Source organism: Chroicocephalus ridibundus, chromosome 7 (assembly GCF_963924245.1).
Source record: "Chroicocephalus ridibundus chromosome 7, bChrRid1.1, whole genome shotgun sequence".
Classification (NCBI taxonomy): Eukaryota; Metazoa; Chordata; class Aves; order Charadriiformes; family Laridae; genus Chroicocephalus; species Chroicocephalus ridibundus.
This window is the reverse complement of record NC_086290.1, coordinates 5,240,772-5,265,455: the sequence shown is the minus strand read 5'-3', so window position 1 is coordinate 5,265,455 and position 24,684 is coordinate 5,240,772. Positions and strand designations below refer to the sequence as shown.

General features: G+C 40.2%; 1 protein-coding gene across 4 annotated transcripts in view; it reads left to right on the top strand.

Annotated features, from left to right (window-relative positions):
* Nucleotides 1–24,684, top strand: part of KYNU (kynureninase) — a 66,854-nt gene that overhangs the window by 33,424 nt on the left and 8,746 nt on the right. For all 4 annotated transcript variants that reach the window (XM_063342058.1, XM_063342057.1, XM_063342056.1 and 1 more), the window contains 4 exons: nucleotides 3,939–4,037; nucleotides 4,801–4,874; nucleotides 22,993–23,045; nucleotides 24,536–24,621. In XM_063342058.1, coding sequence (XP_063198128.1) covers nucleotides 3,939–4,037; nucleotides 4,801–4,874; nucleotides 22,993–23,045; nucleotides 24,536–24,621 — 312 coding nt within the window. The remainder of the gene's footprint in view (nucleotides 1–3,938; nucleotides 4,038–4,800; nucleotides 4,875–22,992; nucleotides 23,046–24,535; nucleotides 24,622–24,684) is intronic.

The following is a 24,684-nucleotide window of genomic DNA, read 5'->3' as shown; positions in this document are numbered from 1 at the left end:
CCTTATGGATTCTGCCCCGTGGGTTAAGTCATGTTTATACGCTTATACATAACCAGGATGTACTATACTGTTACACTACACTTAAACATCTGCATATGGCAAATATTTGCTTGAACAGCTACGAAATCTGTGATTCGTGAAGAGCTTGCTACCTTAATATCGATAAGAGGTAGTCCTGTATCCTGTTGCTTCTCTTGGTCTCAAGGCTTCTGTTTACCAAAAAGCCCAAAATGCTGGATCTTCAAAAGCAATTGGCTCCTCTCCTGTGTTCCCAGGTCAGAGCTGACATTGGGAGCTGCCATTGGGTTAGAGGAGAACAAGAAAACAACTGCTGAACCAGAGTCATTAGCATCTATGTAACGTGTATGGGCTTAATTTCTGTTTGGTGGCATCCAACCAGTCCCCGTCCCCAGGCTGACAAGCTTTCAGGACAGTAAGTGCTTGGGCTTAAAAACCACATCTCCTTGAAGAGCTTCTGGACCTGATGAAACCAGGATTGTCTTATTCATAACACATTATCACAGAAAGGCTGAAAGTCCTTTAAAATGTATATAAAAGAGGATGAACCTGACAAGTCACATTCATAGCAAAACTGCAAGGCTCCCCTTCCTGGTGATGAAGGGTGGTGAATGACCCCATGCTCCTGAACAGAAGATAGGTTGGGGAGAGCTGACAAGCAAGAAAGTCAGAATGGGAAAATACAAGGTGGAAATGTCATTTGAGAAAAGGAGGAAGAAATCACTTGTCAGCCAGTATTGCAGAGAGAAAAGTCCTATACAGATGGTCTTAATAATTCTTTTAATGTACAATCGAAATAAAATCCTGCAGCGTTGTGCCCTATCAAGTTTTGGCTAGAGGTTTGAGCTGTGAGCTCAGGAGGTCTGGAAAATGTCCTAGGATTCTTGAGGTCAATCATTTATGAATTAAGTTACTGATTTCCTTTTACATTTTTTAAGCCAATTTCCTAAGTTCTCTACGTATGTTAAGATTCCTCCCAGAGTGAAAGCTCTGCACATAGACAGCTTCATTAAGTCATTAAATATTAAATGAACTAAATTAAGCTTGAAAAATTACCTCAGGCTATTTTTCCATCTTAGGTCTCTCAGATAAATCAAAATTACTACGTATTGTGCAAGAGACTCATCAGCAGGCTGAAGAGGTTGTAACAGCTTTCCTTGTTTCATACTCTGGAGCTTGCTCTAGAGGATGGGAGGGGGTTGAGTTGTTTTATTCTTCTACACGCGAAGAAATGGCTGACTTTTAGGCGACGCTACCTTTCAAATACAATTTTCATTTCATAAGTTATATTGTACTTTCCACTGACTCTGTACCGTATGTAAAGTATTTTAATCTCTTGAGTCCCAGTAGGAAGAGCTTTAAGATCCTTCATCTTCATTTCTTTTCCTGTCTCTCTTTCTAAATGTCCCAGCTTTGCTGGTGTGAAGCTGTCATTTCTCTCCCTCTCTCCAAATGTCATTGTCCATGCTGAGTTGTTACCTGCTGGTTATCAGCAGCTACCCAGACACTTTGCAGAAATGACTTTTAGATGTTAGAATAAAACGGAAGAGGCAGGGGAGAGAGCACACGTCCTCCTCCTCGCCCAGAGCAGATGGAGAGCTCTGTTTTGCCCCTGGTTCGGGGAAGCGACGTTCCCACGCAGTCCTAGTTCTGCGTGGCTTGTGCAGGGAGAGCTGTTTCAGTTTGTTTTACTTTTTCCCCGTGCAATCTGTGTGGCTAAACATTTGCTGTTTGTGCGACTTGAGTGCCAGACGCCTCCCCCGGCAAAGCAAACCAGCACCACCCATCTTGCAGATGACGACTCGAAGGAAACAGTACGAGTGGGTGTTTCCGAGATGATGCGGGAAACCTGCCAGCACTGAACCCAGATTTTTTCAGGCCATTCCTCATTAGTGAGTTAAATAGCGCCCAGTAGGATTTACCAACCAAATTCAAAGCATGGGGGAGCAGTTAAAGCAGTTCAGGAAGATGACCCTTGGGTGGCATGTCGGTGGCCATCCTGTTTGCGGGCTACAAGCCCAGGGCATGGGTGCAAGCTGATCTATTCCAGTCAGTGCCCAGGAAAGTTTGTGTGTGTTGAGGTTACAGGCATAGATATGGCTATGGAGCATCATTATAATACTGTGACTGAAAGGGCATCCAACCTGCTGGTGTCCTGAGTACTCTTGTCCTACCTCGCACCTACTGCCTTCTTGTGACTTGGCTTCTTGAGCTTGGACATATTTTTTCAGAGAGTTTATCACTTATTGCCAGGGAAAGGACAACTGATTTTAAGACAGGACTTACCATAGAATTATATTTCTTACAGGCTTTCTTTTTTTTTTAATGAGCAACTATTGGGTTTTTTTGTTTGTTTGTTTTAATTTTGTTCGTGTACTGTCAGACACATGTATTCTGCACGACTCTCAGCATATTGTATTATTCCTCATTTCCAATGAATCTGTCGTAGAAGTTCTTCAAAAAAGTTTGTGTGGGACGTATGCGTGAAGGGATGTCTGTAAACGTGTAAATCCAGTCAGCTGAAGTTTTGAAGTTAATGCCTTAAAAACCCTGTGAAAACCTTTTCGTTCAATAGCAGATTTGCTTTAGTTTGCTGTAGCTTATTTCTCTGAACCAAGGCCATTTGGTCTCTGAGTGAGAGGGTTCCCAGGGGCATTCAGTGTGCTTCAGCTTCTCTGCGTGAGCTTCACCATTTCGGTTGATTTGTCTCAACTCCTTTCTGAGCGTCCCTGTGAAGACGAGCCACCAAGAGTGTGAAGGCTAGGCTGTTTGTTGGAAATTTGGTTCTGTTTAAGAGCAAATGTTCAGATCGTGCAGATGCCACGGCAGTTGAGTTTTCTTCCCATCGTTTTGGAGCAACTTCTCAAGCTGATAACTTCCCTAACGCCTCCATTAGAATTAGTGTGTCACATCTTCTTAAAATGCTCCTTCATTCAAATTGTTATCTGGTTTATACAGAAGATTAAATATACCAAAGTACTCTTTAAATAATTTAGCTAAGGTTCCCTTCATGCAAGAAACAGCAAGAGATTCTTTAAAAAATCCTTTGTTTTCTTATTGGACGTTGATTTTTCTGAAGCCTGTGCTCTCACTCTTATTCCTACCATGCTGCTTGTTTTAAAAGCAAAATGCAAAATAGCATTTAATTTGTAGTCCAGGCACAAAAGGAAGTTTTATTTCTCTGTGTTTAAATAAATAGCAAAGCTTGGGAGAACTTTTTTGTTTAAAAATGCTGCCATCCAGTGGTTATTTTGTGTGTAAAACTGCTACTTTTTGATCTATACATCTGTGGTCCTTATATATTTGTTTTTGTTTTGTTTTTCCCCAGTGCCCTATGCAGATTACGATTATGACAAATGCTACGCTTTTCACAGAGAAATGACAGACTGTTTTTGTAACTTTTTAGGGACAAGTACACAAGTCCTTAAAGATCAAGGTGGTGCGTAGGCTGCGATCTCACCCGTTTGGATTTCCAAAGAGCAAAACCTTCACAGTTTAAATATCAGGGAGACCTTAAGTACAAGCTTATAGGTCACTGTAATTGTCCATGAGTGACTGGCATCATTATGTATGTTACTATTTTGTCTCTGCCTAGAGCTTGTCATGCCATACAACAGCTTGAAATTATGCATTCATTCTGAATACTTATTTCAAGTGATTCCACTTTACTGCATGAGAAAAAGCTTAGGAATCTAAAACATACACAAGCATCCTCGAAGACAAGCCCACAAAACAATTCATGATTTCTACACGTACCTATGGTATAGAGAACTTATTTCTGGTAATAACTCCAAACAGATGGGACTTGATAGCCTGCCTATATAGAGAGCAAATAAAGCTCTAAAGATGTTTTTTTCGACATAATTTTTGTGGTGATGACTATCTTGATAAGCAGTATATTAATTATCTCTTTCCTGCAGGGTTGCTTTGTTGGATTTGACCTGGCTCATGCTGTTGGGAATGTAGAGCTTCATTTGCATGACTGGGGAGTAGATTTTGCCTGCTGGTGCTCCTACAAGGTAAAATAGATTCATTGTTTGAGACTATTTTCCATTACGTCACTTATATGATGGGTCAGCAAACAGGTCAGATGAATAAGAACTGCACCTGAACTGATCAAGACTTGGCAGAATCTCTTTACCAGCTACAACGAGGAGATGAACACTGACTTTAGTGGTGGTTTTGTCACGCTAAGTTCCAAAAGATAATAGTGGCAATGACCTCGTGGATGTGAAAGGGATGCTAGTGGTGGTTAATCATCTGCTCCAAAGCACACGGAGCTCAGTGGTCACAGCATTAGAGGCTCTTCTCTTCCCACACCAAGAAGGTCCTGCAGCTATAGGATTTTCTTAAGTGGTCCCTAAATAAGGGAATATTCTTGCCTAAACTTAAATAATTTCAGATTGTAGAACAAGGTATCTTTAGTTCCTTTGACTTCTGTTGAGACTGAGAAACGACAGGCATAGTCAGATTAATTGTTTGATGACTTTGCTATATGTATTATGACATGGGACTGTTTCAGCCGTAATTCAATTTTCTAGCCTTTTGTCTGTTAGACTTTCAATATCATATGTAAGCCAAGAAAGATATTTTTAGAACTAATCTGAAAAAATATATCTGCTTTTACTTGCACCAGCACTTTGCAAAAAAATGCTAAGATCTCCAGTTAGAAACCACTAGAAATGTTAATATTGGTCTGTTTTATAGAGCAGGGTGAGGGAAGGAAAGCGATACTTTACAGATAATGAGCACGACTTGTACATGTTGATTTATTGTTTGCAGTATTTAAATTCTGGAGCAGGAGGCCTCGCTGGTGCCTACATTCATGAGAAGCATTCCCAGAGTATTAAACCAGCGTAAGTATATTTCTATACCCAAATAAAAGGTGCTGTGAAGTTTACATGGGAAAATATCTTCCCTTTGGGTTGAGATCTGAAAGTGAGAAAATGTGTAGATTCCTAGTCTTAGTTTATAGACATGTGTGTCTATGTATACATGTATAGATGCGGAAGAAATTCCCTGCTTCAAAAACACCTTATTGGGCTAATTAATATTTGTTACTGACTTATTGCATCAATGAAAAGGGTAGTACAAGTTTAGATAATTTGGTTATCTTTTTACCTTGGATGGGTTGTTTTATGTTAATTTGAGTAAATGTTGAAATTGTTAAGGTACATGCTTATATCTTAAATGCATTTCCTCCTTGAAGTCTGATATCAGTTCTAAACTAAATATAATCATAAAAAAGAATGCTTATAATATTAAAAACAAGTAACCTAAATCATGCTTATGAGACTGTTTAATGTACGGAGAATATTTAATGTCTTCCTCTAAAAATGGATTTTTTTTAAAAAAATCATTGAAGTCTTTGGTTGGTGAACAAAATCAAAGACAATTTCAACTCTGTGTCTAATAGCTCTTTAATACTGGCATGTTTTCATTAAAATTATATCCACTGGTAAAGCTAGGAAGAATTACATGGAGATCTGTGTTCTCAAAGACTCTATAATCCATGAAAAGCTGTGCTATCAACTGAGGTTAGCTGCATTAAAAAAAATACCTGTTATTTCAAATGTTATATTACTGTATTCTATGTATGTATATTAAGAACAGTAGGATTAATACTTTTAATGCACTGCAAATGTAAACATTTATTTCGGGCTATAATGCCTGGAGAAATTGCTGGCAGTTACTTTTATTTTAGCTTGAAGAGGGCAAACTAAATCAGGTTTCAGAGAGAAATAATATTATAATAAGCAGCTCCGCTGCACTATGTGCTGGTTTCAGACTGTCTAGACTCCCAGGAGATAACAAAATAACGCTGATAAGTTCTTCTCCATCACCCATATCAGAAAACTCATTAGGATGACATATGACCCGTTGTGAGTGGATTCGATCCTCACATGTGAACACTGGCAAAATATTCCAAGTATCTGGATATTACTTCTGGAAAGTTGGTTTTTTTGTTTGTTTGTTTTTTATTTTGTTTTTCTGCTTCCCTGTTAGCCGGGCACAGGCATTGCTCCTATGGCCAAATCTCTGGGCCCTGGCTGTGGGGAGCTGGGAGGATGCTGAGCAGTGAAAAAAAGATGTGAGCCGGCTAGAAATCACAGAATAGCAATAGGAGGAATGAATAAAATCTCAAGGACTTTAAGTCTTTTTTCCTCCCTGATGAAATTTTGAAACTTCTGTGAGGGTACTAGCTGGGTATTGAAGGTAAGAGCTTAAATTAGTTTTTCCTGAACCAGCTTCTTCATACATAGTCATTAACTTGTGTACTGAATCTGGATACTGAATATCTTAAGTACAATTGCCTATATGAAGTAGGCTTTTTTAGCCTGGGGCCCAATTAAGGATATAATTCCAAACTTCCTGCATAGACCCTTTGCATTATTTAATCATAGTTATTTCATATTTCTTGAGATTTGATAATCGCTCATCAAATTGTTTGTAGTTAATATGCCCCAGTTGCATTACTTTTCTTTCTTTTCCACATCTACCAGCCATTTCAGGTCTCCAAATAAGGCAGTGAGACAAAGGAGAATTTGTCTATGTCAAAGTATTCAATTTTATAGCTGATTTAAATGCAGAGCAATTTGCTGTATGTTGTACAATCAAATAGAGTGGAATTTAACTGCTCTGGAAGTTGCAGGTTTTATGTTGTATCTAAAAAGTCTTCGGCTGTCATCTGAATCAAGGATGACACCCAGTGGCCAGACAACTTCATTCAAAAACAGAAGCACCAAAGACTGTTTCTTTGCATCTCAGCACACACATAAGCAGGTAGTTAAATTCCGATCCAGCCGATATCCTTTTGTCATTTAAACTGTCTGAAATATTGTTTTTAAGTCACGGCCAATATTACGCAAGTCACTTTACCCACCGATATAGATTGCTTTAATTTGTCTCATCCTTCATATTTTCTGCAAGCTATTGACTAGGTAGTTATTTTTATATCAAAATAATGTATTGTATTTTAGTATAAAAATGTGTGTTCTGACCATAATTCAGAGAGGCGGACCCAGAAGGTTTGCCAAGTGCCTTTGCCTGTTGCTGACTGAGGCTGGGGCAAAAAGGACTGACTTATGGAAAATTAAACAGCTCAATCCAAAATTTTAAGCCCAGCTACTGCCCACCACCAAAGGCATTTAGGTGTTTTGTTTTAACCTCTATTAATTTCACAAGTATGTTTTCGTCTATGCCAAGTCTTGCTAGCAAGAGCAGCGTAAGCAAACAGGGGCTCGCATCGTAACTGTGCGCGGTGTCAGACGGTTCCCCTCCAGCTGCTCCATCCAGGGCTTGCTCCCTGGACAACGAAACGCTTATTCGCTGCTGCTTTCTTTTAAAATGCAACTTGAGAAAGAGTTAGTAATTTATTTAATAGTCTTACGACCAGGAGCTCGGGCCGTGCTGAAACTGCTTTCTGCTTCGAGCCTGCAGACCGAGGTTGTGGCAGCCCAACTGCTGACGTGTGCGACCCAAACCCGCTGTTATTCAGTAATACCACGTCACATCCCAGCAGACAAAAGGCAACGCCAGTCTTTATGGGTGTGCAAGCTTCCCACAAGAGTTTTAAAAGCTGGTAATTCACCAACCTGGAAAAAAAGATTTATGCCCAAGGGCAAAGTTTGATCCTTAGGTCTCACAGAAGGTTGGAAGATGGAGGCTACGGACAATACAGAGTTGTATGTCCCCTTGTTTTGTGTCACTGCAAACACCGTCCCACACTCCCTGGCTTAGCTAGGGGTAGTTCTCTAATTCACTGCAAGGGCCATGGGTCTAGAAGTTACATGTTGTAACCATCCTAATTAACACCTGGACCGAGCCTGTTGGGTAGTCCTTTGCTAGTCCTCTATCTTTCTTCCTAGGGCAGTAAAACTGAATCAGTCTGACATATATGGGTCTGATATATTCCTGTTCTCTCATGATCTCACCTCCTTTGAAGTCTCTTTTAATACTTGAATAGCTTTTTTAATACCTGCTCCATATATCTCAATGCAATATATTCTTGGCTAATTGTGCTAGAGTGGTTTCTCTATGGAAGGTTGCAAATAAAAAAAGGCCTGGACGGAGCAGAGCTATGAAAGACTATAGAAGCTGTTTGGTCAATGCAGACTGACCCTGTGCCACCAGGTTTCCACATAAATGCATTTATTTTGTGGAGGGGAGGTTTCCAAGACACAGAAAGAATTAAGGTGACCTACTAATATTGAAATTTTGCTTGACTAGCTTGTTGGGCTCCACAGAAGTTTTGTGTTTTGTTTTTATTTTTCTTTCTTTTCTTCCCCTGTGTCTCAATTTCTCTGTTTAGAAAAAGAAGGATAACTAAAAATCTACCAACGCGAGTTAGCTTACAATGAAATGTGAATGTTTGTGAGCACCTGGGGTAGTAGGTACAGAAGTCAGGTGTTCACAGCAGAGTACCTGCAGCTGTAAATGTGCAGTGAGTGCAGCTCTGCTGTCAGCTGGCATAAGGGACAGGAGAGGACAAACGCGCCGAGTCCTGAGATAGGGGAAGGAAAAAAAAAAAAGTCCTAGTCAAATCCCTGTAAGAAAAATTAAGGCACAATTTAAAAAGATGAAAGGGAAATAAATGTATGTAAAGCAGCCAGGAGAATAATAATAAGCCTTGGCAGAGGATTAAATGAAAATTGTACACAGTCTAGTGTTTAAAATGAAAGGATTTATCAAGACTTAACTTTAGCCCAGGCTGGCAGCAGGTAGTTTAAAAATAAAAAGTTTGTGTGATGTGAAGAAATGCTGTATGTGCAGGAAGCAACTGATGTCCAAAAAGCATGTCGGCTTTTACTATAGGATTTAAAAAAAAAAAAAAAAAAGTATCAAAGAAGAAGAAACCAAAAGGTAACTATTTCGTATTAGCTTTGAGAAACACAAGTTATATTCAGACAATTTATTCATAGACAGACCTGAGATATCAACCCTTTCTGTTAGATCACTTTCCTTTTTGGTGTCTTGATTCCAGTGAAAATGCCAGAGCACAAGTAGCTTCTTGCTGTTTTGTTACAGGGACCTGCACAGCCTTTTGGTATGTGAACTTTTACCCTGGCATGCGAGAAACAATAATATGCTATTCCAGCTCCATACATCTCCCCCTTCCCATTTTTCCCAGGTGCTCCGTGTCCCCACCCTGCTCCAGTACAGGCCCTCTCTGCCCAGTTAACTTTGTTTTGCAAGAGGTTGCTCAATCCTTTCCAGGGTTGGTAGCTCCAGCTGAGTCTTTCTCTACTTATTTTCTTGATCTATGAGGAGATACCACATTATTCCTTGTTGAATCGGAGACACGTAATCCCCAAACTAAATAGCTGAAGCTCCGCTGAAAGTGCTGAAAATAAAGTGGCTTTGGAGCAATGTGAGTTGGGAGCAAAGGACAGTCATAAAAAGATTGGGAAGGTTGTTTTATATCTACTTGATTGGAAAGAACGTAAGCAGTTCTTGTTTAAAACGCTTCTAGGAATAATAGACTAAGATGGTCCAAGTCTCACTTGACCCTTGGAGTCTATCAGCTCTGAGTATCTCCGCGCTACCAAAAGTTTTAGCAGAAGAGAGCACCCTGGCTCGGCCAAGGAGAGGATCTGGAGAAGCGGTGTAGAGACTTCCAGGGAGCTGCACTGGTGGAAAGTCAGTGCTCACGGAGGAAGCGTATGTGCTACTGTTTGCAGAAGGGCCTGTCACTGGTCCTAGTGGACTCAAATTGTGGACTGATGTATGGATAAACTATTCGTGGAGCGCAACACGTGTCCCCTCAGTGCATAAAGTATCCCGTACTAAGGTAGAAATGAACTGTTTCTTTGCCAAGGAGATGAGGACACTTTAGATCCTTGGGCTAATTTAGAAACCAAAAGTTAAAACCTCCCTTGGGAAGAGACTGTTTAGGAATAAAGGCCTCAGCTAATTAGGCTTAATTGCGTTGTCTTGGGACAAGTGATTTATTAGGCCAATCTAGACCCATGATGGGCCTGCAGGGGTGTGTTCTCGGATTCACCAACTGAATGGCAAATATCCAAGAGCATTTTTTAACTTTGGAGTGAGTCTGGGAGAAAAAAAAAGAGAGTGGTTAATGTGCATTCACATCATCTATTCCCATTCTCGTTTCTTCATCTCTGTACTTCAGCCTTTTATGCGGCTCCCATGATTTGTCTCCTTGTTCTCTGTCACGCATTTTCTCCCTCTATTCCTTCAAATCCTTCCTTGTAATTAAGCTTTATCTTCAAGCAATCTTGCTGCTTTTCTCATTACAAATAACCTTCTCATTCTTTCCTCCCCGAAGGTTTTCCCCCATGTTTTGTCATCTTTGCCCTGGTGGGATTTTAAGGTCTTTGAGAGAGGAGCCGTATGTCTACTTGTAAACTGGTGGGACTGTGTATGGGTAAATGTGCTGTATATCAAGTCTGCGTCACCTGTCGGATAGTTGGAGTGAGTGTGAAAGTAATGTGCTGTTTTCATTCCCTGTGTGTACTCCCATGCTACCTAGACACTTAACTCCTAGTTTTGAACACCCCAGCCTTAAAACGGAGCATGTGGAAAACCAGAGACATGGTTCCTGTCAAATTTCTCAAATATATACAGTAGTGTTTTTAAAAAGCATGGTGCTGGACTGATTCCTAATTTTCATGCCTGTTATCAAGGCATCATAATGCTGGGGTAAGCGGAGATAAACAAGTAAACAAAAGCACTTAGCTTCTATGAGTCATATCTTCTCCAAAATAGTATTTATAGCATAGGTGTGTTTGGCTGCGGGCATCTGAAGACATCTTGGGTAAAGATTTGGAGGTTTTATGTATATTTAAATCTTTGCCCAACAACTTGCTCTTTCTTTTGTCTAAAACTCCACCAACAATATGAAGAAATATAATTTAAAGCATTATGCTTGTCACAACCTTTTCTAAAAATAGTTTTTATTTTAAGGCTGAGGATGGTCAAATTCTTGCAATAGGTCTTTAATGGTGTTTGTTCTTCAGTCGTCACTCACTAAACTACTGACTTTGTGTTGCATCAGAGCAGATTCAGATTTTTCATGCATCTCTCCTTCTGGACCGTGCTGATGGGACAATACAGTACTTAGTCTGCTCTGCCACGGCCTTTTCCCACTCCCAGCCTCAAAAACGAGAGGGAGGTGGCTTTGTTCCTTATGGATGCGGTTTCCCATCTGCCGCCTCTAGCTTTTCTCATCAGATGGTGTAAGAGACAACTGCTTCAACACATGAAAGGAACCCAACCAGCTTAGCCTGATGGAAAGGTGAGTGTAGCCTGGGGGCAACTCTTGCATCTCCTTTAACTAGCAAGGAAGAGATCCTGGGGCTCTCCTTGGAGTCCGTATGGTTGCTGTGATTTTTTTTTCCCCCCGCTTCAAAGGACGCGTGTTGTTAGGTGCCTGCTCTTTGTGCCTCAGTTCTCCGCTTTGAGACAGGCAGTTTTGAAAGCACTTGGCTGTGTCTTGATTTTTCCCAATAAGAGAAGGCTGAATGAACTTCCAGGGAGGCAACGCTCAAGCTAGTGTCACACACCTTTAACGAGATGGAGAGAAAATCTTCTTTGTCTGCCTTTTTCATTAGTCACAAACAGAGGCATTATCTCCTGTCTTATATTTAATCTGTACATTTCCGTATCCACCTCACAGAACCTTTCTCTCTTAGGGAGGAAAAAGTTTATTTTCAACAAAAAACATTCAGGTAAATCTTCTGCCGTTTCCACTAAGAGCTCGCTTACCTCTGTGCAGAAATGTGCTGGAACTAATGCAATTTTGCATTTGGGATTTCCTGCTAGATGTTGACTCACTTTCAGTATTTGATCATTTTTTATTTTTTCTACTTCAGATTCCCACTTTTGGTACTTTCTGTGAAGCTTGCCTTTTAAGATTCTCAATTAAAGCTCTAGTCTACACGTGTCATTTAAAAATGAGATTTGCTCATGCTTTTGTATTAGTTCATTAGCCCACAGTGGGGAACTGTTTCTAATTTTTCCTTATTGAATGTGCTTCGAGATCACGGTATGCCTTGAAATTACTCTAAGCTGAAAGTACCAGCAATAGACATTATGCTGTTGTGCCATTAATACAGTTACCTTTTTTCCCCCTGTTTATGTCTCCTGGAGTATATTCCTGTAATTGTCACTTGCCGGTTCAGGTGGGGTCTCCTGCACTGCATGTCTCCCAGAGCTATTCGTGTCCCTGTCCTGACTGAATACGTCTCTTGGCTTTAGCCGCAGCCCTGGGATCACGCATACAGCTCATATTGTGATTCGTATCACAGCCAGCACCTGATTCAAACCATAAGCATTTTTAAAGGTAATTGGAAGGTCGTTACCCAGGTTAAGGAAATAATTCAGCCTCTTTATTACTTGCAAAGTTGGTTTTCTGTGTGTGTGCACCTGCACCAGAGGGATTTTGTATGGGTTTTCTTTTCTGCTTGGGTTACCTCTCATGTTTTTTCATTTCCGCTTGTTCATAGGGTTTCTGGTCCTCATACCCCCTCTTTCTCCCAGCTCAACCTTCATATCTCCAGCGCTCAGCCAGGAGAAGATGGTCTCACCAGGGCATACAACTTCATATATTTCTTTTTCCTTGGTCTCCCTTGGTTAAATCTGTTTTATCTTCACCATTGCTGTGGGCAAGCTAGATCATTTATTTTGCTCCCAGTTCCTTTCTTGGTAAGTCCACAGCCTGCTGTCCTTTACTTCTGGCCCATTCCCACATATCTTTGAGTCAGGAGCTTCTTAGAGACATTCATGACATACTGTCTCTTCTTGCCCACTTGCTTTAAGCCATCCTTCCCCTCGCTTTCCGTTTATTTTCACAGCTGTTTGTTGCTGATGGTAAGTTCTTGCTATCACAGTCACTACTAAGCACCAGTATATGTTAGGGGCGGACATGCTGGGAAGCAGCTCTGAGGAGAAGGACCTGGGGGTCCTAGTAGACAGCAAATTATCCATGAGCGAGCAGTGTGCCCTTGTCGCCAAGAAGGCCAATGGCATCCTGGGCTGCATAGGGAAGACTGTGGCCAGTAGGTCGAGTGAGGTCATTCTCCCCCTCTACTCTGCACTGGTGAGGCCACAACTGGAGTACTGTGTCCAGTTTTGGGCTCCCCAATTCAAGAGGGATAGGGAACTACTGGAGCGAGTCCAGCGAAGGGCAACCAAGATGATTATGGGACTGGAGCACCTCCCTTATGAGGAAAGGCTGAGAGAGCTGGGACTCTTTAGCCTGGAGAAGAGAAGGTTGAGGGGAGACCTGATTAATGTTTACAAGTATCTAAAGGGTGGGTTTAAGGAGGACGGAGCCAGGCTCTTTTCAATGGTTCCCAGCGACAGGACAAGGGGCAATGGGCACAAGCTATAACATAGGAAGTTCCGTTCAAATACACGGAAAAACTTCTTTACGGTGAGGGTGACAGAGCACTGGAACAGGCTGCCCAGGGAGGGTGTGGAGTCCCCTTCTCTGGAGATTTTCAAGACCCGCCTGGATGCAGCCCTGAGGGATGTGCTTTAGGCAATCCTGCTCTAGCAGGGGAGTTGGACTAGATGATCTCTAGAGGTCCCTTCCAACTCTGAAGATTCCGTGATTCCGTGATTCCTCATTTGCCATTGAAGTCATTGGCAGTTCTTGCTGGCAGGTGCCTCTTGCTGCCTCCTACTGCATGGAAATCAGAGGGCAGCTTACAGCAACAGTTTCGGTGTGGGACCCAAATCAGTGCTGGCTCATGTGTCTGAAAAGCAGTTTCCAGTGAGCCGCTGGGACGGACACTGCATCCGTCTCTCATCCCCTTTCTTCTCCTAGTTTCTCAGCATCAAATCGGGGAGCTAATCACACCAGTGCAACTCTTTCAGCGAAACTTGTAGGTTCTTTCTGTCCCATGGCATGAAAAACAGCTCCTCAAAGTGAAGAATTCTTTATTAATTTCTTTAGCTGTGTACAGTTTATTGAACAAAAAATGTAATAATTTCCCAACCTCATCTAGTTTTTAGCATCCCTCTGTTTTCGCTGTCAGTTTTTTGACTTGACTTTTTAGCAACCTGTTGTAAGCAAGTGCAGAGATTTGATCAGTGTGTGTTGGTGGTCGGTGGTGCAGACGCAGTTAGCTTGTGACATGAGAATAAGCCCATATAAGCTTAGCTGACGGCTTCTCACCTGCTTCTGCAGTAAGAAGAGCTTGGGGACTCCTGAAAGCAGTCTCGGACCTTGCGTTAAACATTTGACGTACATACATTGGACCTCGTGTCAAATGTTCTTCGTGTCAACCATATTTTAGGGTCCAAAATACTGGTAGTTTATGTGCTGCTGAAAATTAGAGCAACTTACCGCCCTGTAAAGAAAGGTCCCTATGTCACTTTTCTCTCAAGTTCTCTAGTGATGGATGAAATTTCAACTTTTTGAGGAGGGACTCTTTAAAATAACTGTGAAAGATGCCTGTTTCTGTTTTCCCTTGATGATTTCATCTCCTAGACTTCAGCTCAATAAACTCTGTCTGAGTTCTTTTCTCCTTGAGTATCACTTAGTGCTGGTAAATGTTTTGTAGCACAACTACTGGATTCTGTGCTAACTCTGCTGACACTTAAAACTTTGAATTCAATTAGTTCCAACCACTGACATTATATTAAAAAAAAAAAATTAAAAAAAAAAATCTCATCTAATGTGGATTGCTTCTTGTTTCAGGCAAAGAGCAGAGGTGATAACTCTTACATTGTAGCTAATAAGGATTCTAGTATGATAAAGGTCTTGCATTAATATTGTGATTACTGTATTCAAAAACAACGAAGGCGCAAGGAAGTGCAACTTCCCAGATCTTAAAATTTTTATATTATAGTTCAGTCAGGTACATGTATTATTTAGAAATCTATCTAGATATCATCCCCTCAAAGATTCATTCAAGGGACTGAGGATACTGTATAGTTCAGTAAACGCATCATGGTAATCAAAACCATCCAAGTCTCCTTTAAGTCATAATTCACATTTAAAAGTACCTCTAGGAGGGATTGTTGCTTTTGCTTCTTGTTTAATTTAATCTATTTGAAACAGCCTCAGAAAAAACTACTGATTTCTTAAAGAATGTAATATGCTGGGTTTTATCACCATAATATAATTGGGAACTATTCAATACTTTATAAAAATCGCTGAGAACTTTATTAATATCTCTATGAGTAAATTGGCTCCCTGCTTGATTTTTAATTTCTGGTGTTAGGCAGAATATTTGATTTCCCCTTACTAAATGTGCTAACATACTGTTGGCTGTATTCCTCCTTTTCATATATCTGATATTTGGCTAGTGGAAGTGATATATGAGCACTTTGTGATAATAGTTGTTCGTAAGCTGATTTAACAGTTTTTAATTCAACTTCATTAGCCTTAGAGGGGTTGTTTTTTGTGAGATCTTTTCCCGGGATTTAATTTGGGCTCCAATTTTGTCTGCCGCTTGATCATACCTTTCTTTTGCCTGATCCTGGTGAATGAAATTATCATCCCTCATCGCGAACGCCTTAGAGGTTTGGCGGAGAGCTCTGTGCGACTCCAAGGGGCCCTGATTGGATTCGCAGCATTGCAGCCATTTCTCTTTCGCGTGCCCCGATCACGGCAACTTGTTTCCTGCTACAGAAATGAACTCAATCTCCTTTTGTTTTGACCTGGAGGGGTAATACGGAGGGACATGTTGAAATTGGTGTATTCCCACTTGTGTTGAGTCTAAAAGACTAACAAGGAAAAAATCAATTCAAGAAGAGCGTGTGTACCCTCTGTCTTCAAATACCTATCAGCTGTAAATCACCTTGCACTTGATTGACCAAACAGCCTAGGTTTTCACCCAAGAGTCTCTCTAATTGTGGCAACAGTTGCATTAAATTCCCTACCGCAGAGAACAGCGAAGCTCAGGGAGCTGAGAGCTGCCCAGCTACTTTTGGAAAAAAAAAAAAAAAAAGCATTATTACTCAAATCTAGAGTTTTCTTAATTTCACCTATTGCAGCTGCATAGTTTAGTGTCATTGTTTAGCTTATGAAACTGTTTTTCAGGATTTTGGTCTTTGCTGTTAAAATGTGCTGCTAGGCAGAAAGTGAATTTAGCTGTTTTTTAACCGAGACAAGCCTCAAAATAGAGGAGAAAAATTGTCTCCCTTTAGATGGCTCTCAAAATGCAAGCTACTTAGCAGAAGAAAAATGTCATGCTATTAGCCTCTAATACAATCATATTACTTTGGTCTTTTGACAAAGTAAAGCCTCATTGATATTAAATATGAAAAGTTACTACTTTCACAGTAGCAACTTTTCATAAGGAGTTTTGATTTTTTTTCTACTGAGTTCTAAGGCTGGTCCATTAATAATGTATGACATTGCTCACAAGTCACATCTGCTTAATAATTAGGAAACATTTGTAATGAGTTGAAAAGGGTAAGGAAAGCATCAGAGTATGTACAAGTCCAAAACTACAAAAGTCTGAGGCTAATAATTACCTGGGCTTCAAAAGCTTTTCAAATTCTAACAACCGATCCTACTTAAAATGAACAACGGACATTGCACAGAAGATAATAATGAAAGGAGTCCAATCTTACCATTTGGGATAAAGGATATCTAAATAGATATATAAGGGGGGTGGGGAAGAGGTTTTAAATATAGCTTCTGGCAATCTTGGCAAGGTTTTCTGAAGGAGACAGTGAGACTTAGGTTTCCAAATATCTCTAGACTCTAACAGGGGCTAGCTGCTAACTCCCTTAATCCCTCATGCAAATCCTAGCCCGTATATGTATACGGTGAAGTACGCTCCGTAACTGACAGCTTTATAGTATATGAAGAATTTCACCTACACAGGAGGGTTAAAATCTTTGAATTCTGCATTTCAGTGGTGAAACTGGGAGTCACTTTTCAATTGTCCTTTGTTTTGATTAAAGAGAGACCCCTAGTCACCACACCAAGTATTACGTGAAATATTTTTCTCCCTTCCAGCGATCCGTCAGCAGGGGAGCCCTGGGTCGGAGCCGGACCTTGCTGTGGGTGCCCAGTATGGATAGGAGAGAGTTGCAGTGGGATAACATTGTCCGTCTACTTGGGCTTTTTTTTCAGCACAGCTCTGTAAAACACTATGTGGAATTAAGCAATAGAAATATTGATTTTTATTTCTTTTTTTTTTATTTTTTTTTCCTTGACGTAAGTGCCAGTTAGGTGACATGGACCAAAAAAAATATTACATTTTGAACTCAACAGAAACCTGACACTGGAAACGACTTTTGAGCCCGAGAGGGTAATTTGGGGAAAGGCTGAGAAGAGGGGAAAAAAACCAGCACTATCAGTCGATACCTCCAAATCCCCTTTCCCTGTCTGTATTTCAAAAAATCCAGTGTAAGATACTCCAAGGAAATCTTTTTCTCCATTCTTACATGGTCCTCATTTCTAAGTGTGTGAAAATATTTTAACAAATATATTCTCACAACTCACCAGAGAGTCAGGGCAGTACTGAGCAGCATTTCTAGATATGAGGGCTTCGGGCATGGAAGGACTAAATGACTCATCCGTGATCAGACAAGTCTGCGATAGCAAAGAAAATTGAGACTCCTTCTCAAACTCTAGTCAGTGAGTCAAAGATTTGCTATGTAAAGCGATGAATGATTTTTCCTGCTTTCTTTGGGGGTGGGGAGTGGTGTCATTCTTCCTATTTATTCAGAATTTTGTCATTGAATCCAAAGAAGCACAATCATGTTCATGTGCTTGCGATAAAAATGACATTAGAGCATATAAAAAATTGCAATTATAAAACTGCAATGAAACTGATGCGGAGTGGAAAGCAAAGACTGTGCCCCGGCTGTTGAGCCTGGGGATCAGGGCTGTGCTTGGAGCTTGTGGAGAGCTGTTTGTAAATTTGGGGAAGAGTAAGGTGGCTTAGAGGGGGTGATGCAGCTTTTTATATGAGTTTGGCTTCTGGGGTTGACTTTTGTCTGAATGCAGCAGCATTAGGAGATGCTCCTGCTCAGAAGCTGAGTCCTGGCTACTTTTTCTATCTGTATTGTGCTACGTGGAGCCCAGGACACTGAGGGTACGTACTTCAAGGTCTGGAACTAAACTTTCAGTTGAGCTGGAGATTCACAGATGGACGTAAGGCACGTTAAGGAGTACTTTGGTCTTTAGGAGCTGGCAGTACCATTATTTTTTTCTTAACCCGCCTTTAGAAATGTGAAAGCTGGGCAGAGCTGGACTCTGGTTGTGGCACCATGGTGTGGTACCACCACATTCTCCTAGGCAGCAAGACAATGGTCAAACATGGTCAAATCACTGCGGCTGAGGTCGGATGTAGCTTGTTCCTAGCTTCAGGCTGGCTCCAGCCTCCGGGATTTCTGTGTTCGTTTGAAGTCTAATTCCTAAGACCTAATGGGTTTTTTATTTAACACATTTCCCGCTAATGGAGTGATATTGGAGACACACTTAACCTCTGCTCTCTAAGCCCCTGTCAAGCTGTACTGTGCCTCTTGGTTGTCTGTTTTAGGTCTTAAAGTTGTTGTGAGCCGTAGGCAGAGGGAACGGATGGGCTGTGGATGTGCTCCATTGCATCCTTTCTCCTGCGCGAGGTTGCCTTTGCAGACATAGTCTGAGTTCTCTGTAACAGGCTTTGGGAGCAGGGAGGCGTCTCATTAACTCCTCAGAGCTGCTTCTTACTCATAGCTAGAACAGTAGCATGAAAACTCAAACAAATCTTTGCCAACATCTGGGGTTTTCTTGGTGAAAATAAAGTGATGTGTGAACGAGGAGCTTAGCTGCCGCCCAGCAGCTACGTCAGCCGCTTTGCGGACACAATCCGCCCCAAAACGGCCTGTTTATGATTTACCTTAACCCACGGTTTCATAAACATAGCATGCTTTGCTGGTATATGCTTCTAATATAGATATAATCTAAGTAATGAATACGAAATTTCTAGATAGCATTGTGACCTGATAACGGAGGGAAGACAAACTGTTCCATGCCCAGCGAAGTGGGCAAATGTAATATAAAGTGTTACGAATTTCGCACTGTATTCCTGTTGTAGCTTTTCAACGTGCTTTCACGTGGACGTAAAAATGTTTTCTCACACAATATAATGACAGGATACTTCCAGCGCATTGCCTTGGGTTGGAAAATTTGGGCCACATTAATAGTATTTCCCTTTTTTTTTTTTTTCCTGTATCGCTACTTTTTTTTTTCTTTTTTTTTTTCTTTCCAAGAAGGGAAATGAGACCCATGTTGCTTCAGGCTGTAAATTATGAATGAGTAGCATGATCATCTGTAACTTCGAAGCAAAGGTCAAAGGAATTTTTTTCGTATTTTTTTTTTCTGTGTTCTTTAAGTGGATCTTCTTTGATGTTTACACTGCACATACATCATGATCATTATATCCCGCGTTCTTCCATCATTAATGCAACTACAAACGATACGGCTCAAGTTATGAACAACCAGCGCTTCAGTCTAACACAGACAGATATGAAGGAGGAAAATGAGCTAAATAAAAGCACTTATTGAAGAGATTGTTCCCTGGTGTAAATGCCCTGAAAAGAGAGTAGGACTAAATGAGAAGATACTGCTCCTTTCTGGAGTCATTTTTCCAACCCAGCAAATCTTTGTTCGTTAATTTGTAAAATAAGAGAACATTTTGGGGTAAAAATGAGGAATTTGAAAACCTTTCAGCAATATTTCATATGTGCCTCCTTGTTTCATGAAATCGAGCTGGTAACAGTTTGCTTTAAATTTTAGGTGTCACGTTTTAAAACTACTTCTGTGCATAGACTGGAAAGCTGCAGAACTCCCTGGGAAAGTCTCAGTGCTGTCAAACCACGAGCACACGGTTTTTCTTTGAAGGATAAAATAGCATAATGCGTTACCTGTTTTAAAATTTATTATAGGAGCGGGTTTGTAAAGAACAGGCACACCTCGCGGAAAAAGGCCACAGCTGCTCCGGCGCTAATTTAAACTCTCCTTTTCGGCATGATCGCAATGGATTTAATGTCGGCTTTTGCTGGTGGATGGAGAGATGTTAGCCATAGAGGTGCTGCTGCGGAGCCTTGGGATGCTGTGGGTACCTGGGGCTGGCAGCAGGATGCCATCGGGCACACGCCGCAAGCCGGCTATCACTGGGATAGCCGTTTTAATTAGTGCCATCTTAAAACAAGACAAGTGCTCAGTAAATGGATACATTTACACGTAACGGGCAGTGACCAGTACAATGCTATTCTCAAAGGTTTATAGCGGAACATTTGCAAAATTAGATCCTTTTCTCCCCAGACACAGATTTTTAACACACGTCACAAAATGGGTTTTGTCTGTAATGAAAATGTTCTAACTCTAGAGTCCAGTTACAAACAATTTTAAGGTGTTTTTAGCCACAAACACAGCACATAAGGCTTCTCAGAGCCTTTCACGTTATGCATTTTGCAAAGATTAGGGCTTGGGATTCAAAATCAATTTAGATCTCGGTGCCTTTGTTTTTGAAGCAGGAATCGGCAAAATGGTGACTGCATTTCAAACTACTCATCTTGCATGCAGAGTAACAACTCTTTAATAAGAAATTTTACTGCAGTATCTTAATGTGCAGTTTTATTGCCTATTATTTTTAGCGAGCATTTACAAAGCCTTATGTTTGGGGTTTAACACCTTAGCTATTTCCCACCATAACAGGTTGAAATTTGGCATAGCAGTGGCAACCTTCATTTCAAAATTTTCACAGAAAATTGTAAACAGCAAATTGCTAATTTGTAAAGATTTTGTTAATTTCCACACTTTGAAGCCTGTCAACTTAAATGTCAAATAATGTGACATCCATATGGACCATTAGATCAATGAGAGTGTAGGACCAGAGCTGCCTCAAAGTGCACATCCTGTAGTGACACCTCTGAAGTTCTCGCACAGCCAAAAAGAAAAAAAAAAAAAAAAGAAGAAAACCAAAAAAAAAAAGGAAAAGCAAATTGTCAAAGCTATGGTGGGAAAGGGCAAGACAGCTAAAACTGTCTTAAAAAAAAAATAAATCGTGCATTCTGTCATTTTGGAAAAGTTCTGAAATTTCAGTTTCCAAGTTGCAAACGTGGCGCTGCAGCAGAGGTCTGGTTTGAAGCCAGCTTCAGAGTTAGCAAGCTTTGAGCATCCAAACTGCAACCAGAGTGCTCTTCATCAGGCTCTACCCCGCTCATGTTCTGCCTGATGTTGATTTTGTCTTTGACGTTAGGATGTGGCCCAAATAGCATATAGTATTGTTTTCTCCTTGGCACACAATAGTCCAAATGTTATATTTCCAATGGATGTTTTTTTCTGTTTAAAGCTTCATGGAATGGGTGCGCCATTGGCATTAGCAGTATGTTGTAGTAACATACAATATTCAGGGTTTATAGTAAAATATTCTCTATATATTATACAGTTCATATTAAATAGCTGGAATATCTTTTATGATCCAAAGCGTCAGTAACTGAGTCACTTGGGCAGAAGCTGCGTTATACTTTATTTGGGGTATATTCATTTTGGCAATGTAATATCTCATTTGAAATGAATATATATTGCACTATTGATTTTCATGGGTCTTAGAATAATAAAAACCATGCAGCAATAAAGAAAAAAGCCTGCATTTTCTGTATACACTCTGTTTGGATGCAGCTCAGAGCCTTTCATAGAAGTAAACGTAAAACCTATGTTGTTATACAGAAATACGAAGTACTTTATTTTACACCATGGTGTAATGGTATTCATATAACAAGCCTTTAACTCAAATGTGGTCTTAATTCTGCAGAGCTGAGCTCTTTTAAGCATACTGCAAAGAAGCACTCCTGCTTTAGAGAGGGGCAATGCCTTTCTTTTTCCTTGTTTACTTCCAGGAAGGCTGATCTACCATGAGTTTTATTTATAGATTATTTTTTTTTGCTATGACAAATTTTGAATACTTGCCAGGCTTCACTCCTAGCAACTCTGCTACCTGGCATAGAGAAAACTGAGCAAAACCGTGGAAGAAATGGTGTGAATTATGTCCAGTCCTGGAGACCACAAACTCCTTCCTGACCTTCGAAGGTGGTGACTTCCTGATATTGTAATTGCAGTGATGAATGGGAAATTTCGAGTAATGTTGATGTTAGTCACCAACATCTCAAGGTACTGAGCTGAGCGGTATAGAACCCAAGGAAGGTGGGGAGATATTCCTTGATTTTGTCGTCTTGACTTCATCTGCAGTGCCTTGGGCCCTAGGTGAGGTCCAGTGCACACAGCTGCTTTGGAAAACTGTTTGTAGCTATGTTCTTGAGCATATTTTTTTCAACAAATATGAAAACGTTAATAATTAAATATCATCCTAACTTAAAAGCTTGGATAAACGATTTACAAGGTGATTGATCTTTTCTTTTTTTTTTTTCTTTGTTTTTTTTCTGGAGGTGATGTAAAAAAAAGATTTTTTGGATTAAACTGGTTTGGATTTTCTTTTGAAGAAAGACTTTTTAATAATAAGCTCAGTTCAGGAGAAGAAAAGTTTACTCAGAATTCAGATTGCAGTCTCACGGTAAGGAAAAGGCAGTGCTTGCACAATCCTCCTTCTGAGTCCCTGCTGTCCGTCACCAGCTCCTCTGCTCGGTGAAACCAAGTCGGACTTTATAACACATCTTAGCTTTCAACATTCATTAAACGACTTTAGGGCAGGTTGAGTTTAATGTCTTAGGAAAAAAAAAAAATAGTGGAAATACTTCTGTTTTTCATTTTGTGAAATTATTTCGGACAAAATGGATATTGTTAGAAATCAATAGTTAATTGAAAGATGTGGTACATTTTATCATTAGTAGTTAAAGAGAAATTCCCAAATAGTAATATGAAGTTTTTAGTGCTAGCTGTTTATAGAATTTATTGCATTTTTACATCATGGTTAGAAATACAGCGTATTATTAGATGTATATACTTCTTAATCTTACTTACCTATTTCTCAACTCTCAAATCTAAATGAAAAAATACTATACCAAGATTGCTATTCATTTACTTTCTTTACAAAATCTTAGGCTAATCGGCTGGTGGGGTCACGAATTCAAAACACGATTCCTCATGGAAAACAGTATGTATTTTTACACTTTCAGTTTTACCTTATTTGATGTATTTATACATAACCAGCTTCACTTTTATAGTAGTTTGAGTAGAAAGGATAGAACTTTGCATTTCCTTACTTATGTTAAAGGTTTTAAGCTAAACTCATCCCTAATATGCAATGCAGTGGAGTTAACAAAGTAAAAGTGGGAATAAATTTGGTCTCTGGGCATATGGGTCTGACTGTCTGCTTCTAGATATTTTGCTGAAATACCCTCAAAATGCAGATGTAGAATATGGATGAAAGTTTGAAAGTATGACAGTGAATTAAACACATAAGTCTCCGAGGAGTGAGAATCTGCTGTCGTTCACTTGGGTAATATCTTACTTTAAGATTAGCTCTGCTGGAATTAATGGGAAATTATATAAATGAAGGTAAGGCAATCTGACATAAGTCATGAAATACCACTAATGTTCCAGCATCTCCAAATCCCTCGCACTAGCAAAGGATAAGACAAAACCAAACCTGCTCTGAAATGGCTAAATATTTACTGTCCCGATGTGATGTGAGGAGTCCTTTCCAAATCTAACAGCTAGACTGCTCAGCTCCATTTTAAAGTATGGCAGCGAGAATATCCTGAGGGATCAGGAGAAGAAAGGAGCTTTTTGGTTTGATTGGTTGTTTTGTTTTTAATGCGTTTTTAATTTTCTGTGGCAGCACCTATTGATGTGACTTTGGCTGGAGAACACCTCTCTAATAGCCTCAGTCTGCTCTTTGTTTTCTGACCACATGCACCACGGAAAGCCAGCAGGCGACACAAATTGCCTTGAAATACTGTTAGAAGAAGAAAAATATTGTTTATTCATTTCCATGGGCAGTTTATAGGGGAGAAGTTGGGCAACGATCATTATAAAATTAGCCAGTCTGCTGTGCGTGAAAAGCATTTCCTCCGCAGCATCCTCCTGCTCCGGTGCTGGAGCATGAAATATAAATGGTGACACAGAACTTACAGCGAGGCTTTATAGATTTATTAAATAGATTTTTGTGAAATTTCACAGCCTAAAGTCTATGCAACTTCTCTACGTGGCCTGAAGCTACACTTAGCTGCATATGCAGTCTCCCACGTGTCTCGTCAGTTTAATAAAGTTAAGGAACGTGATTCCCTGCTCACGTACCGCGGCTCCGTGCGAGCGTGCCTCCGCTGACTTGGATGCCAATGTTAAAAGAGATTCAAGTGTAAAGATGGTTTTAAACAAATTAATCTTGGTGGTTTTAACAAATTAATTGCAGTTCTCTAGTTCCCATGAAGCTGTTAATGAGGTCTTCCGCCAGATAAAACTTGGCTTCTCTCATAGTTAAAAGTAGTAGCTGAGAATAGATTACTATTTCCTTTTAATGACCGATTCCTACAGGCCACATTAGTGAAATATTTTATTGCATGAGGACGGACTTCAAGATAAGGTCCAATCCATTAAAAGGAAAAAATCAAAAAACACTAATATAAGTTATTCATTTTCCAGAATTACAACTAAGTGAAGGAATTAATGGGTTTCGGTTATCGAATCCTCCAATTTTACTGGTCTGTGCTCTGCAAGCTAGTTTAGAGGTAAGTAATTGCTTTACTTTTAGCCTGAATTTAAGAGCATGAAAATGTTAAATGAGCGTTACG